Raw genomic sequence first — 13490 nt, 5'->3', positions numbered from 1 at the left:
ACAATATTGTTTGCCTATTCTGATTTCTTCTTATGCTACCATTATAAAAAAGGGAAAGAAAAAGGAAAAAAGAGTTTTTTCTTTCTTCTCCTTCCCTTCTTTTTCTTATCTGCCTTCTATCCATCATCTCTTGCCTACATCAATATTTTAATTCTTATTCTTTTTTAAACTTGCCTCCCATATTCTTCTCTTAAGTCTTTATCTTTGTCTGTATCTGTATCTACATCCTGCCTAGTCAATCTATTTCTCCCATCCCTACCCTTTTTCACTGTCTAGCTTTAAAGTCATCAGCCCTATCTCCTCTCTCCCTTCCCAAAGGAGGGAGAGAGAAGATCTTCTTGCTCCTCCTGTTCTCTTTTCAGACCTCTTAAAATATTTCCCCCCTGGTTTGAGTCATCAAACATTATTAATTTTATTAATGACTCCTCATGTTTTCCAATTTTTGATCTATGCCATCCATTAATTCCATCATCGCCTTATGCTCTTTCTGTATAATGTTCTTTATGCTTTGAAACATCAAATCCATCTCGATCAAAGTTCTGCTCATTTTCTCCTTCTGTTGCATCTTGTTTTAATAAATTCCACTTTTAGTCAATAACCCAAGAACCATTTATTCCAACCTGAGGTTACTCTTCAAAGTCTCCTCTGATCACAGTTCTTTATGTTCCATAAATAGTCAGTCGGGTCCATTTATATAGTCCAGGGAGATATCCAAGTCTCTTTGAGTCACCTTCCTAGATTCAGTCAGATAACTTAACATTCAGGGGTCACTTTAATTAAATGTCTTCCTTGTTCTCACATTTAAATCTCCAGTGGTCATAGGGTAAATGTATATAGTCCAGTAAGTATTTTCACAGTCCTTTAAATAGGTATTCCCAGGCTTGTATATTTTCCTTTCATCAGCAGGAATGAAGTTCTTATTACTAAGAATGAAATTCTTATTACTAATTCTTATTACTAAGAATCTGATTTTAATTATTTTAAATTGTAATTCAATTATAGAACCAGTGTTAATTTTTAAATCCGTAATTCCAATATTTTAAATTGTCTTCCCAATGTCATGTCTTCTCAGTTTGAAAGTCCAATTTCCTGTGTTTTTAAAGAAAAAAAAAGTCTCCCTTCACCCCCACTCTTTACTCCTTTCCTTCTGGTCTGGTAATTTTCTCAAGTGTCTGATTGCCGCTTTCAAAAGTCCTGAGTAAATCCTATGTCTCTTTTGGGGTTAACTTTTGGGTAAAAAAAATCCTCTCACCCAGTTCTACACTGTTCACCAAAATCTGCTCCAGCTCAAAGCTTAGGTGGTCATCGGCTGTCCCAGCTTTGTGGCAGCCATCTTAGGCTGTCTCTTCTCATCGTGGCTAAGAGGGAAAGTAAGCCCCGAGCTGCGACACTCCGAGACCTCACAGGGTGTCTCTCTTTGCTTCTCTGCCCCTCCAAGGTGGCTTTGGCTCCACCAATGGGGAGAACTTGGCACAGGAGCGCAGAGACCCGCTCTCCATGTCTATTCTTGCTGCGATGTCAGCCAGAAATCCAGAATTCAAATTTTTTTTGATCCTATCCTCTGCTGAACCTTTTCAAATGAGACTTAAATCAATATTTCCATTTTTCTAAATGTTTAATTCTACAAGCAATCAAATATCATCAACATCATAATCACTGTCACATTAGAAAATTTAAAATTCTTTTTCTTCTGCTAAGACATTTCTCCCTTTCCACTTAACTTATATTTAGCAATCTTTGATTTACTACTGTATTATTGGGCTTACAAGATGTTATTTTTTGTTTGGAAGTATTACTAAACAGGGTTTTGTAAGTAGTTTTTCCTCTTCCTCATTTCCTTCTTCTAGTTCCTCTTAGGATGGTTGTTTCTTCTATTTTGTTTAAGGTCGATATAGTATGATCCTTTTTTTTAGCAGACAGAAGAGAGGGTGGGAGTCAGAAACTCATGTCAACCAGGGCAAAAGAAGTGGCCATCTTGATTTGTAAGCTATCTTTCTTTCCAGTCCAGTAGATAAGAATTAAACTAATGTTTTCAAAACTTTAATGTGATAAATATTGTCATCACTAATATTTAAGGGACCTAATATAGACTCCCAACGCTATGTTTCATGATGGGTAGACAACATGATGTTTTCATAATGGGTAGACAGATAACATTAGATAGATAGAGATAGAGGCAGAGTTAGATATGGGCGAAATTCAGAATCCTGAATTCCATAGGAATATTCCCAGGGATGGCATACATCAAGCAATGTTTGCTGGCATGGCCTAGGAAATATGCTTCTTCTGTTGTTCTCATGTCCTTCCCCTGAAATTAATTAGCTTCAATTCTGCCTTCTTGAAGTATTAAAAATCTGGGTTTTCATATACATACATGTATGATAAATCCTTAAGTTATTGTTTTGTTTTTGTTACTTTCATTTTTTTCTATGGAGATTCTCAGTCATCCAGGCCATGGTTATCCCAATGGTGCTTTTTCAAGAAGCAACTGGACTTCCTGATTTTTCTTTGAAGACGTTTTACTTCTCAAGAAGCTTTTTTTCAGCTGTTTTCTTCATTTTTTTGTTTCTTCCCTTCTGTTCTTCCTTTTTTTCCTTTTTCTGTTGTGTTTAATTTTTTTAAAATGAACAACTCTGCATGAAACTTTTAAATGAAGTCATTGATCAATAATCAGCAGTAGACTTTTCATTCTAGGCCAGGCGGAGAGATACTAGAGATTATCACACAGTGCCTTACCAACCACAAACCTCAAAGAAAGAAAGCTGAAGCACCAATTACAATTACTATTATAGCACTTAGACCTATATGCCACTTTACAGTGCTTTACAGCCTCTCTAAGTGGTTTACAGAATCAGCATATTTCCCTTAACAATCTGGGCCCTCATTTTACCAACCTCGGAAGGATGGAAGGCTGAATAAATCTTGAAGTCGGTGAAATTTGAATTGCCAAACTGCTGGAAGCTGTTTATTGAGCCTGCAGTACTGCATTCTAACCACTGCACCATAGAAGCAGGACCACAAGAGAATTGATGCTTTTGAACTTTAGTGCTAGAAACCCTAACTCATTTGAGGCACAAATGACTAGTTATCCTACTTTGGACACATTATATGAAAACATAGTTTACTGGCGAAGGCTCTTATGCTGGGAAAGATGGAAGAAATAGAAGACTAGGATGACCAGTAGCCGGTGGATTGACTCAGTTACAGTGGAGGGGAAGCATTGGAAGAGCTGAAGGATCAGGTTAGGGACAGATTATCATGGAGAAAATCTGTCTCTATGGTTGCTAAAAGTTGGTAATTATTTGATGGCATGTAAACAATCATCTGTGGGGAAATGTATAGATAGTCAAATAAACTGGCTGCTACTGGTTCAGGAAAATCAAAGAAATCTGGTGTCTGGGGAAATGATTATTTCTTGAATTAAATACTGTTCTATGTTTTTCTTTTCCTCATTTATTCTTTTACTACCTCTTCTAACATTCTTTAAATGTTGGAGCTCTTGAAAGCTTACATATTTTTCTTGGCTTTGATCTAACATGGATTTTGAATGCTCTCATTGCTATCCCCATCATATAAACTTCTATAGCTACATTTGAGGGTTTTTTTTAAAAAAAAGACTAGTCATGTTTTTTTTTCCTAATATGTAATTTGGCCTAATTTTAGCTCACAGCCTTAATTAATGTCTTCCAGAGAGCATCCTACTGCAGTAGGCAGGTTGATTACTATCCTGCACAAGGACAAGTTTGGCTATCAAATTATACCTTTCATGCTTAATCATTGTGTTAGGTAAGCAAAAAGAATTATCTTTCTCTTTCTATAGACACAGACACAGATACAAACACAAGCCTTTAACTGCCCCAACTTTTACTCAACCACATTGTATTTAAGAGGCAAATTTTAAACCAAGAGGGTTTTTTAAACATAGTATTGGGCTCTGGTTCAAAGTAAGCATTGAAAACGGACAATTCTAAATATTTTATTTTTCAGTACTTTATGTCTTCAACTGATTTGTGATAAATGGTGCAAAGGGCACTGCAAATGGCATTGGATTCTGTACTGTTATATCTGGAAAGACAATCATACTTCATAAAGGAAACAAATTTTTAAAGGGTTGGAGCATATTAGCAAAATAGAAACCCCAAAGTTATATGTGCTATATTGGCAGATTAAAAAGGCAAACATGAAATGTCTGGTTCTCATTAAATCATCAAAATTTCTATGGCAATTTCTATGGTCTTTTATTAAGTCAATAAATAATTTCTCGAAGATAGTAACAAGAGAAGGGTGGGGAAGTAATTTGATACTTGGTAATTATAAATATGTATACTTACATCATCTATTATTAATGCATATGTAGCCTATATATTTTTCTTCTTTTCTGAAATGTATAAATATATATGCATAGTTTTTTCTGTAGAAGTTTCTCCCGCTATTTTTTGGAGGAAATAATGCACACTGTTAACAATGAATACTATGGTGAGTTGATTATTGGTTTGGGGTCCTGTGTTTGATACGTCAGAACTGAAGCTGTTCAACTGCTGTCTCTTCACCCACCAGAAATTAACTGGTAACTTCTCGTGGGTAAAGAGAGACGGCAGTTGAACAGCTTCCTCTTTTGTAGTAGGCAGCACCCAACTAATTTTGAGGCCTTGGGCAGAGATCTTGCAGCTAGAAGAACTTCTGGAGTTAAGAAGAGTCTGGAAATTAACCCCTTTGTTAAGGGACAAGTGGTGTTTGTGGGATCATGAAAAGGGACCTTTTGCAATTGGCTGAGTAGATGGCTGTTCAATGCTGTGGCATAGCCCAAAGAAGACACTGGAACTGATCCCATTTCTAAAGCATCTTTTACGTTTACTTTTTGAATTTAAGAGAGGCTTTCTTCAATTATGAAGTATATTTCTTCTTGGAGATTTTCAGTATTTCAGGATTATTTTATAGAAAATTTATTTGGATGTTGGATTTGGTTTATAGAGCGAGAAGACTAAATTTTGGAACCCTGTTTCTTTGCAACTAAGTTACCTTTTTATATAGAGAACTTAAATTCTTTAGTTTTTGATGAATCTTTGTTTATGATGTTAGGGGCCATTTTCTATATTTTAACCTTCTTATTTGGATGCCTTTTTCCTATCATTTTGCTGATTAGTTTGGATTTATAAACATATGTAATTGGAGAAACTTCATCTTAATCTTTTTTTCCCTTTCCTTTCCCTCTTTCTCCCTTCCTTCCCTCCCTCCCTCTTTCCAACATGGTGGCTACTTTCAGAATTGCACCATGTTATCATGTGATGTAGTGATCTATCAATTCATAATACAAAAAGGACAGAGTTTATGTTATTTTGTCATTTGGGCAAGGGACTTCCCTCAGCGATCCTAATCCTTTGGAAATCCCATTGAAGAAAACTTCATTGAGAATAAAAGTGAATGGGCTGAGGATGAGGGCTTTATCAAGGGGAGATTTGTTCTTTAATCCTATAGAAAGTGGGTAAATCTCTTAAGTGCCTGCTAATGAGAAAATATGGAAGATGCTCAGCCTTTGTCAGATCTCTGAAGGGAGTCCCAGGAAGAGCACCTGATAGCACCGTCTAGTTACCTTCTTCTATTATTTTAAGAAATGGAAGTCTTTAAAGTGATAACAAAATGTTCAAGATTGATTCACGATGCGCCCAATATAATACTGACATAATTGCCATGTGTTACATAATAAACAAAACATCTGTAGCGTTATAACCTTGGTGATGAGTTATGAAATCAAGGTATGGACCAATTAATGGGTTGGTATTTTATTTCTTTAACATTGGCTTTAAATTGTCCTAATTAGTAACTTGCTCATTAATTAACTTTCTTGCATCCAAACACATATCTCAGAGTATAGTGTCTTAAAGGTACTTTACATTATTTATTGCCATGTTTTCATGGATTAAAACATTGGAGAGAATTCTACTTTCTTAAGATGGGTAAGAAATAAAACAGCTCTTAACTTTTACAAGATAAAACACAAAATTCAAGATGTGTGCATGTTAGTTCTTTCTTTAATAAAGTAGACAGTCATTCTTAGAGAGGAAAAATACAACCTTTCACAGCTAAAAAATGAACAGATCTAGTCACTAACTTATCCTTGACATTCTTCAGCAATGTAAGATGACATGCAAAAGATAAAATCGTAGTTTAGAGATGCGAGAAATCCAGAAGAGTTTCTAACAGCTTGAGCATCACATATTAATACTAACCAACCTTTATAATACTAACCTTTATACTATATATTCTTTCCTGTCAGCTTACTGTTAACAATAGCTGAGATGAGCAGATTGCACTTAAGAGAGAAAATAAATTGGTGCTTTAATTTAGGAACCTTAGTATACCTGGTAGAATGTGTTATGGTCTAATCTTTTTTGATTGACACTTCCAGTGTCATGGAAAATGAAATTTGGTATATTATTAAGTTTTACCACATGGCATTACAATATTTGAATTTTCAAAAGAATTATTCACCTTTCTGTTAGCAAAGTGCTATTTATTATATGAAATCAGAAGCATAACATTGAGAAAGTAAATATATACTAAATAAGGCAAACATATTACAGCAAAAATTGTTCTGACAAGAAAAATAATTTGAACCATGAAATAGGCAAAGGAGTCAAACATTTAAAAACAAAACAAAACAAAACAAAAAACATACAAAACAAACCTCTGCCCAACTATTTTTTCTTTTAGTGAAAGGTGATCTACTATTTTCTCATCTATTCTGTTTCATTTTCTACTATTAAAAAGTTTGCTTTAAATGGCACTTTTAATGTATGGTAAGAAAGGAAAAATTTAGGGCATAAAGGAGTAAGGTTAACCATGTCAAATTAATCACCAGTCATGTAATCCTCTTTTATCATCCTCATGAAAATCAAGGAAATTAAATAAATCTACACAGATCATAGGGCTGAATCCTGAGGTGATTTATTTTGTGAAAGTTTAAGTAAAAGAATATTAGATTTAAAATTGCATAACCAGAACATTTTTAGGTTTTTCATTTGAATCAGCAGTCATGTGATTAGTTTATTCATTAACTCTACTACTATATACTCTGAAGCTCTTTATAGAAACTCTCAATATTATATATAACTTTAAAAGATCAGGGAGCATCTTCTCATAACTCATTCAAGTTATTTGAACATGTAATTATACAATTGCCATATATAATAGCAATTACTTGATAATTTTAGTCTTATGCCAGGAAATTCATAGATGCAAAACGATGGCTAAAAGACAGTGCATTACAAATCCAAGTGACTTTGGGGAGAAAGGAGTGAGTAAATGAATTCTAGGACAGTCAATTCAGTTAAATTTACCACATCAAGCTCAGAACATGTTCAGAAAGTGGTAGATTTTTCAATATTTCAAATTCCATCTGTATGATTTAGAAAGTTACTAGCGCAATATTCAAAAAGAGCTGTACGCTGTGTAACCACATTCTCTGTAGTTTGTGATCAGTTTATACTTTGGGTTATCATGATTCACACATCATATTCACAGAGAAAATTGCTCATGGAAATTGTAATGACTTGTTATACATCAGTTCTCATTCTCATACCCTATCACTCATCATGATTATGGTTACAGTATTGAGCGTCCAATAAAAATAAACATATCGGGAGTGTTTTCCTTAAGAATGAAGCTCTGAGAATATTACTAGCCAGGAGGGGAAAAAATTATCATGTTATACTAGACGCTCTTGTCATCATTAGTTCCAAGGGTTCAAGAGATAATATATCTAAATTTTTCAGTAAAGCTATTTTTTTTAATGGATTGCTTATACTCTGGCTACGGCAGTTTTCTATCTAAGAACTGTTGATTACCTATTACAGTAGATTATTAGTTTTTGGAGGCTAAATCACTGAACAAATGTCTCTCTTCTTAACTAGATCTGGAGAAAGCTTGTATTCCAGTTTGCTGGAATATTAAAAAGGTATATTGGTTTCAATACCCATTTCTCTATGTAGTTAAATAGTGTTCGACTTGCAAGCAACAAAACAGTTTTGAAAATGCAATTTCCTTGGAATGAATACCACATACCAGGAAGAAGGATCAGCATAAGGCCATGATTTTGACCAATTAACCTTAATACATTATTTCTTTCCTCTCTGGGTCAATAAAGTTAGCAAGTGTGGAATTAGCAATGGTTGCATAAGCAAAGGGAATCCAATTAGAAATCGGAGTGCTTCAATAAAGTCTAGACTCTGGGCTGTTTCATAAAGTTGATGTCTCTTACTATTTCTATTATTATTTACTAAAATAAAAAAAAAAAGCAAAACTAACTCCTTTCCAAATTGGACATTAACCTATGAATACTGTTTTGTGATTGTCAGGATAATAGAATGAACTGTGTCCAGAAATATTTTAGTCCTCTACAGTGCTGACAGAGAAGTTCTGCCCTTGAGTGAATCATAGTCAGCATGGAGATTCAAACACTTTGTAGTCTTGCTGTCCTTAGTGCAAAAATATAGATCCTGGACTTTAAATTAACAATGACTTTTCTAAATGGTTAAGGATACTACAGCATTAAGATTCTCAATAAACTTTGTTCCTAAGCAAAATAGGATGGCAGAAGTCTTGAAATAACTAAAAATACATCCCAGATGTTAGGAAACAAATTTAGGACTAGTACAGCTATAATCCCAACTGTTTCAAGGCATTGAATTTGTATTACGGTGTAAGAATGAATATTTGCATGAATAAGTAGTTATTGGTTTGGCACCATCTATAAAGTGATTATGGCTGTTTTCTTCTTCAGAAAATGATTCAGGAGGCAGCATCAGACAAGTAGAGGGATATAACTTGAAATGTTTATTCCTCTTGTCTGATGACAGGAATATCTGATTCTACTCATAACCTATGATCTATCAGGTTCTGAAATTATTTTTATATTCTTTTTGTTTCCCTAAATTTGAGCAGATAAATTCATGAGATTATGCAATGCATTTTATTTTATATGATGAAGGAATATAAACTTATTAATTCAATGTTTCAAAAATCTGTTAATAGGAGTAAACCAACAAGTATCTGCACTCATGTATTACATCTTGATATTACATGTGTGTATTTTAAAGGCAATCATTACATGTTTGTTGTTTTTAGTTTCTGGTTAACATGGGTTGCCTTGATGGTGTCTGTGCACTGACATGTTTAGCTTTATAAATCTGGAATCCCAACAGGCCAAGTCTTGAGGCACAGGAATTGCTAACTTCTTGAATAACTTTCTTACATTTCAAGAGGGCTAACAATTGTAAAATCAGAATCCTTGCTGTTGTTGCTGCTGCTATCATCAGGACTAGAACTGAGGTTACTTGAGGAGGCAGACATAGATCCCAGCAGTGGATCAGTGAAGGCTAAAGAAGTGTGACATGGGGCCTCAATCTTCATGTTCATATCCTGGGAAGCTGGCAGAGTCTGTTCCTGGTCAGAAGCAGAGACGTTTCCTTCCTTTTTAGAAACTAGGATGTAATCATCACTGCGTCTTTCAATAAGACTTCTACCTGGATGATCAGTAGCCTGTGAAAGAGGAAAAAAAAAACAGTTAAATGATAAAGCTTAAGTGGTCATTTCTTAGGTTGCAGCTACAGCAGCCATAATCACAGCTAGCACATACCTCTACAACTGTGGTTGGTGATGCCGCCACCATTGCTCCCGCATAAAGTTACATGCCAAAAAAGGTACATATAAAGGGGGTCCTAGATGGAAACTCTTTAAACAGCGCCTCTCCTATAGATCATAAAGGATGAGTTGGTTTATCAAGTAGAGATGTTCCTTTTCTTAATAGAAACATGCATAGAATTTAGAAAATTTTCTAAGCTTCCTGACTGCCAAGTATTTCTGCATCTTTATTGAGTGCACTTTGTCTTCTTGTATGGAAAGTATCTTTATGCATGGAAAATGTCACTATGAGGATGGTCCTCAGTGATTTACAATATAAAAAACATTAGGTTTAATGATAAGTATTAAACTGCAAAGAAAACGTTCTGAAATAGCTTCAATGCAGAAATTTAAAATGTAAAACTTGATAGATACACTTGTTTTCTCAATTCATTTTCACAGACAAAGGTTTCTACAGCGTCTTTGGTAATCCTAGCCTTTTCTGATGCTGGTATCTCCAGAGTTTATCCCTATTCTTTCTCTGCCAGTTTCCGTTTTAAAAAATCTTATAGTGACACGAAGCATGTTTTCTTCCATCTGCTCCTGTTCCCGAATAAATGGAAAATGACAGAATTATACTTCCAGGAGCTTTGAAAATTAACAACCTTAAACCTAGTGCCATATGGTTCTTCAGAATACTTTTCCTGATGAATTTCTGGTTGGGGAATAAAACTCAATAGTATCAAATATAGTCAACCAAGCATGTCTAAGCAATATCTCAAACATCAGGGCAACAGGTTTCATAAGTGTACAATTATTATATAAAGTAATTATATAAAATAATTACATTTCTATCATGGTATGAGAAAATAAATCAGCAATATATATCATATGTATGAAGGAGGGATAGAAGGAAATTAAAACAAATCCATACTAATTTGATTAACTGCTGGATAGAATTCAAAGGCTAAGACTGAATTACTGTTAAAGATGAAAATTGGGGAAATATGAAAAAAAAGAACGGTGTTAATAGTAAAGATATGGAAACTTACGTGAAATTAGTCCTTGACTTACACCCGTTCATTTAGCAACTGTTCAAAGTTACAATGGCACTGAAAAAAATGACTTAATGACTGGTCCTTCCAATAATGACCATCACAGCATCCTCACAGTTATGTAATCAAAATTTGGGTGCTTGATAACCGGCATGTATTTATGACAATTGCCACATCCTGAATTCAAGTGATCATCATTTGTGACCTTCTGAGCCCGCTTCCGATAAACAAGGTCAGTTCATGATTACATAACTAACTTAACAAATACAGTGATTTGCTTAGCAATTGTGGCAAAAAAGTCATAAAATCAGGTGCAACTTACTTAACAGCCACCTTGCTTATCAATGGAAAGTCTTGTCCTAACTATGGTCATAAACCAAGGACTATCTCTACCTGTTCTAATTTTCTTGCACTATTTCTGTAAGTTAATTTTACGTCCTCATTTTTCCTGTCATTATTGTGTATTTCCATTCTCACTGTATCCCCATATCTATCTAATATTCTCTATAAATCATTCAATCGGTACACGTTTCTATCGTTGCTATAAGCATTCCTTATAAATGGAATAAGTTAGTCCACACTGCATCCCACCAACTCAGGTATGTTGCAGACCCCATCAGTTAATGAACTGACTGGTGGGATCTAGGAATACAGTGTTCTCTGCAAATGCCCCCATCCTATGGAATATTCTTCTTCCAAAAGTGGATTAAAACATGGCTCTGTGGCCTTCCAAGTGAGGAGCCCAATGAAACATGCAGTTGTGGGGTTAGTTGGTGTTATTGCAGATCTTTCTTTTCTTTTGTCAATTAATTTTTAACAAAATTTGATTATTATTGCCACCTTAATTTTTTAAATAATTTCTAATTAAAAATTCTAAAATTTTAATTTTTTTAATATAGAATATAAGATTAAATCAAAAAGAGGGGTTGCAGAGGGATTTAGTTTTCAATGAAGAAGACAGAAATTAAACTATTTGCAAACTGATAAAATGTATAATTTTTTTAACTGAAATTTGAAATAGAAGACCAAGTGAAATCTTACTGATCAAAGAGTAGAAAAATATAGCAATAGCAATAGCACCTAGACTTATATACCATTTCATAGTGCTTTTACAGCCCTCTCTAAGTGGTTTACAGAGTCAGCATATTACTATATTTTTCAGCATATAAGATGCTCCAGACTATAAGATGCACCTACCTTTTTTGGGGAGGAAAACAAGAAAAAAATCTGCCTCTGCCTCCCAGCAATTTGCCTCCTTGCAGCAAACAGTGGAGGCCCACGTGGCAATAAGCAATGGCAATTCCTGCAGCCTGAAACAGCTGAGGGTCAAGCGGCCGATCCAACTGACAATCAGCTGCTTGTGCTAATCAGGCTGTACTGAAGCTGAAATGGGCTTTTTTGCTGCAAGGAGGTAAACTGCTGGGAGGCAGAGGCCAAAGGGTGGGGGCTGGTGGGTGGGAGGGGCTACATTTGGTGTATAAGACGCACTCAAATTTTCACCCTCTTTTAGGGGGGAAAAGTGTGTTTTATACTCCGAAAAATACGGTAACCCCAACAATCTGGGTCCTCATTTTACCCACCTTGGAAGGATGAGTCAACCTTGAGCCGGTGATATTTGAACTGCTGAACTGCAGCTAACTGAAGTAGCCTGCAGACTGCACTCTAACCACTGCGTCACCTCAGCTCTATGTGATTAAAAGGATGAACATTTATACAACTTAAAAGAGAATTCTTATACAATAATGTACTATTGGACATATGATTCCAGAAAATTGTCTAGAATGTATAACTGTAGAATGCGCTTCAAATTTATGTTGTAAACGTAGACAACCTGAAGGATAATTTTATCACGCCTGATGGACTCATTAAAAAAGGCGTAATTTCTGAACTGAAATACTGAATTGAATTTTAAAGATCAACATTCAATTAAATTAGAACCTTTCTTGATGGGGTTAATGAATAGCAATTAAAGAACAACCATGGAAGATTACTTTAATGTATGATTACTGTGGCAAGCCTACTATGTGCACAAAAGTGAAAAACCTTTGGGGGAATGGTCCCTGAAGATGACTGAATCAACAGAGATGATAAATATTAACTTGTTTGATCTGAAAAAGAATGACCACTATAATATCAGTGAATGGAAACCCCATAAGAGTCTTTTTGCTGAAAACAGAGAAAAATTTTGATTTATGCATTTGAAGATTAGAAAGGGCAGGCTATGAAAGAAGGAAATTAGAACTTAACCGTAAAAAAAGAGAGTGAAATATAAGAGCATTTATAATGTCTGTCAAAAACATCAGAAGCAATTTCTTTTTACTTTTCTTTTTTTCCTTTCTTGGGAGCAAATTGGGAGCAAACAAATTGGGAGCAAGGGGAAACAAGACAAACAGCAATTTATTGCATAATTAAACAAACAAACAAACAAACAAACAAAAATCTTTAATAGTAAATAAATTGCAAATCGCATGGACAAGATTATGGTCTAAAGTAGCGGTTATTCTTCGGTATACCTAAGAGACGCCAACCATTTTCTTACTATCCACCTATCCCATGACTGGGAAAAAAAAAGATTTGTAAAAATAAAACAACAACCTTTGCACCTCAATCTTTAGATAATTTGGAGCTCTGAATTAAATGCTTTCTCTATGGCTTTTTCTAATCCCAACATAAACAGAACATAGATTGTGAATTCATGATAAGTCAATTCAGAAGCTATTTTTACTTAGGGTAACATAATCAGGCACAATAAGCTGGTCTAAGAACTCCCTCCACCGTCTTTAGCCATCACAATTTGTTTCAGCCAGAATTTCAACT

General features: G+C 34.8%; 1 protein-coding gene across 7 annotated transcripts in view; it reads right to left on the bottom strand.

Moving 5' to 3' along the window:
* Nucleotides 1-13490, bottom strand: part of TBC1D5 (TBC1 domain family member 5) — a 476616-nt gene that overhangs the window by 39659 nt on the left and 423467 nt on the right. For 4 of the 7 annotated variants that reach the window (XM_034402458.3, XM_034402459.3, XM_087892585.1 and 1 more), the window contains one exon: nucleotides 6012-9537. The exons of 1 other annotated variant lie outside the window; for it this stretch is intronic. In XM_034402458.3, the coding sequence (XP_034258349.1) occupies nucleotides 9247-9537 (291 nt within the window). In that variant the 3' untranslated portion in view covers nucleotides 6012-9246. Of the gene's footprint in view, nucleotides 1-6011; nucleotides 9748-12253; nucleotides 12359-13490 lie in introns of those variants that run through there. 2 more of the 7 variants (XR_015733979.1, XM_060685753.2) reach the window with 2 other exon arrangements.

The sequence above is a fragment of the Pantherophis guttatus genome, chromosome 4 (assembly GCF_059756535.1).
Source record: "Pantherophis guttatus breed Tessera chromosome 4, ASM5975653v1, whole genome shotgun sequence".
Taxonomy (NCBI): domain Eukaryota; kingdom Metazoa; phylum Chordata; class Lepidosauria; order Squamata; family Colubridae; genus Pantherophis; species Pantherophis guttatus.
Note: the sequence above shows the minus strand (reverse complement) of the source record. Positions and strands in the feature narration are given on the sequence as shown.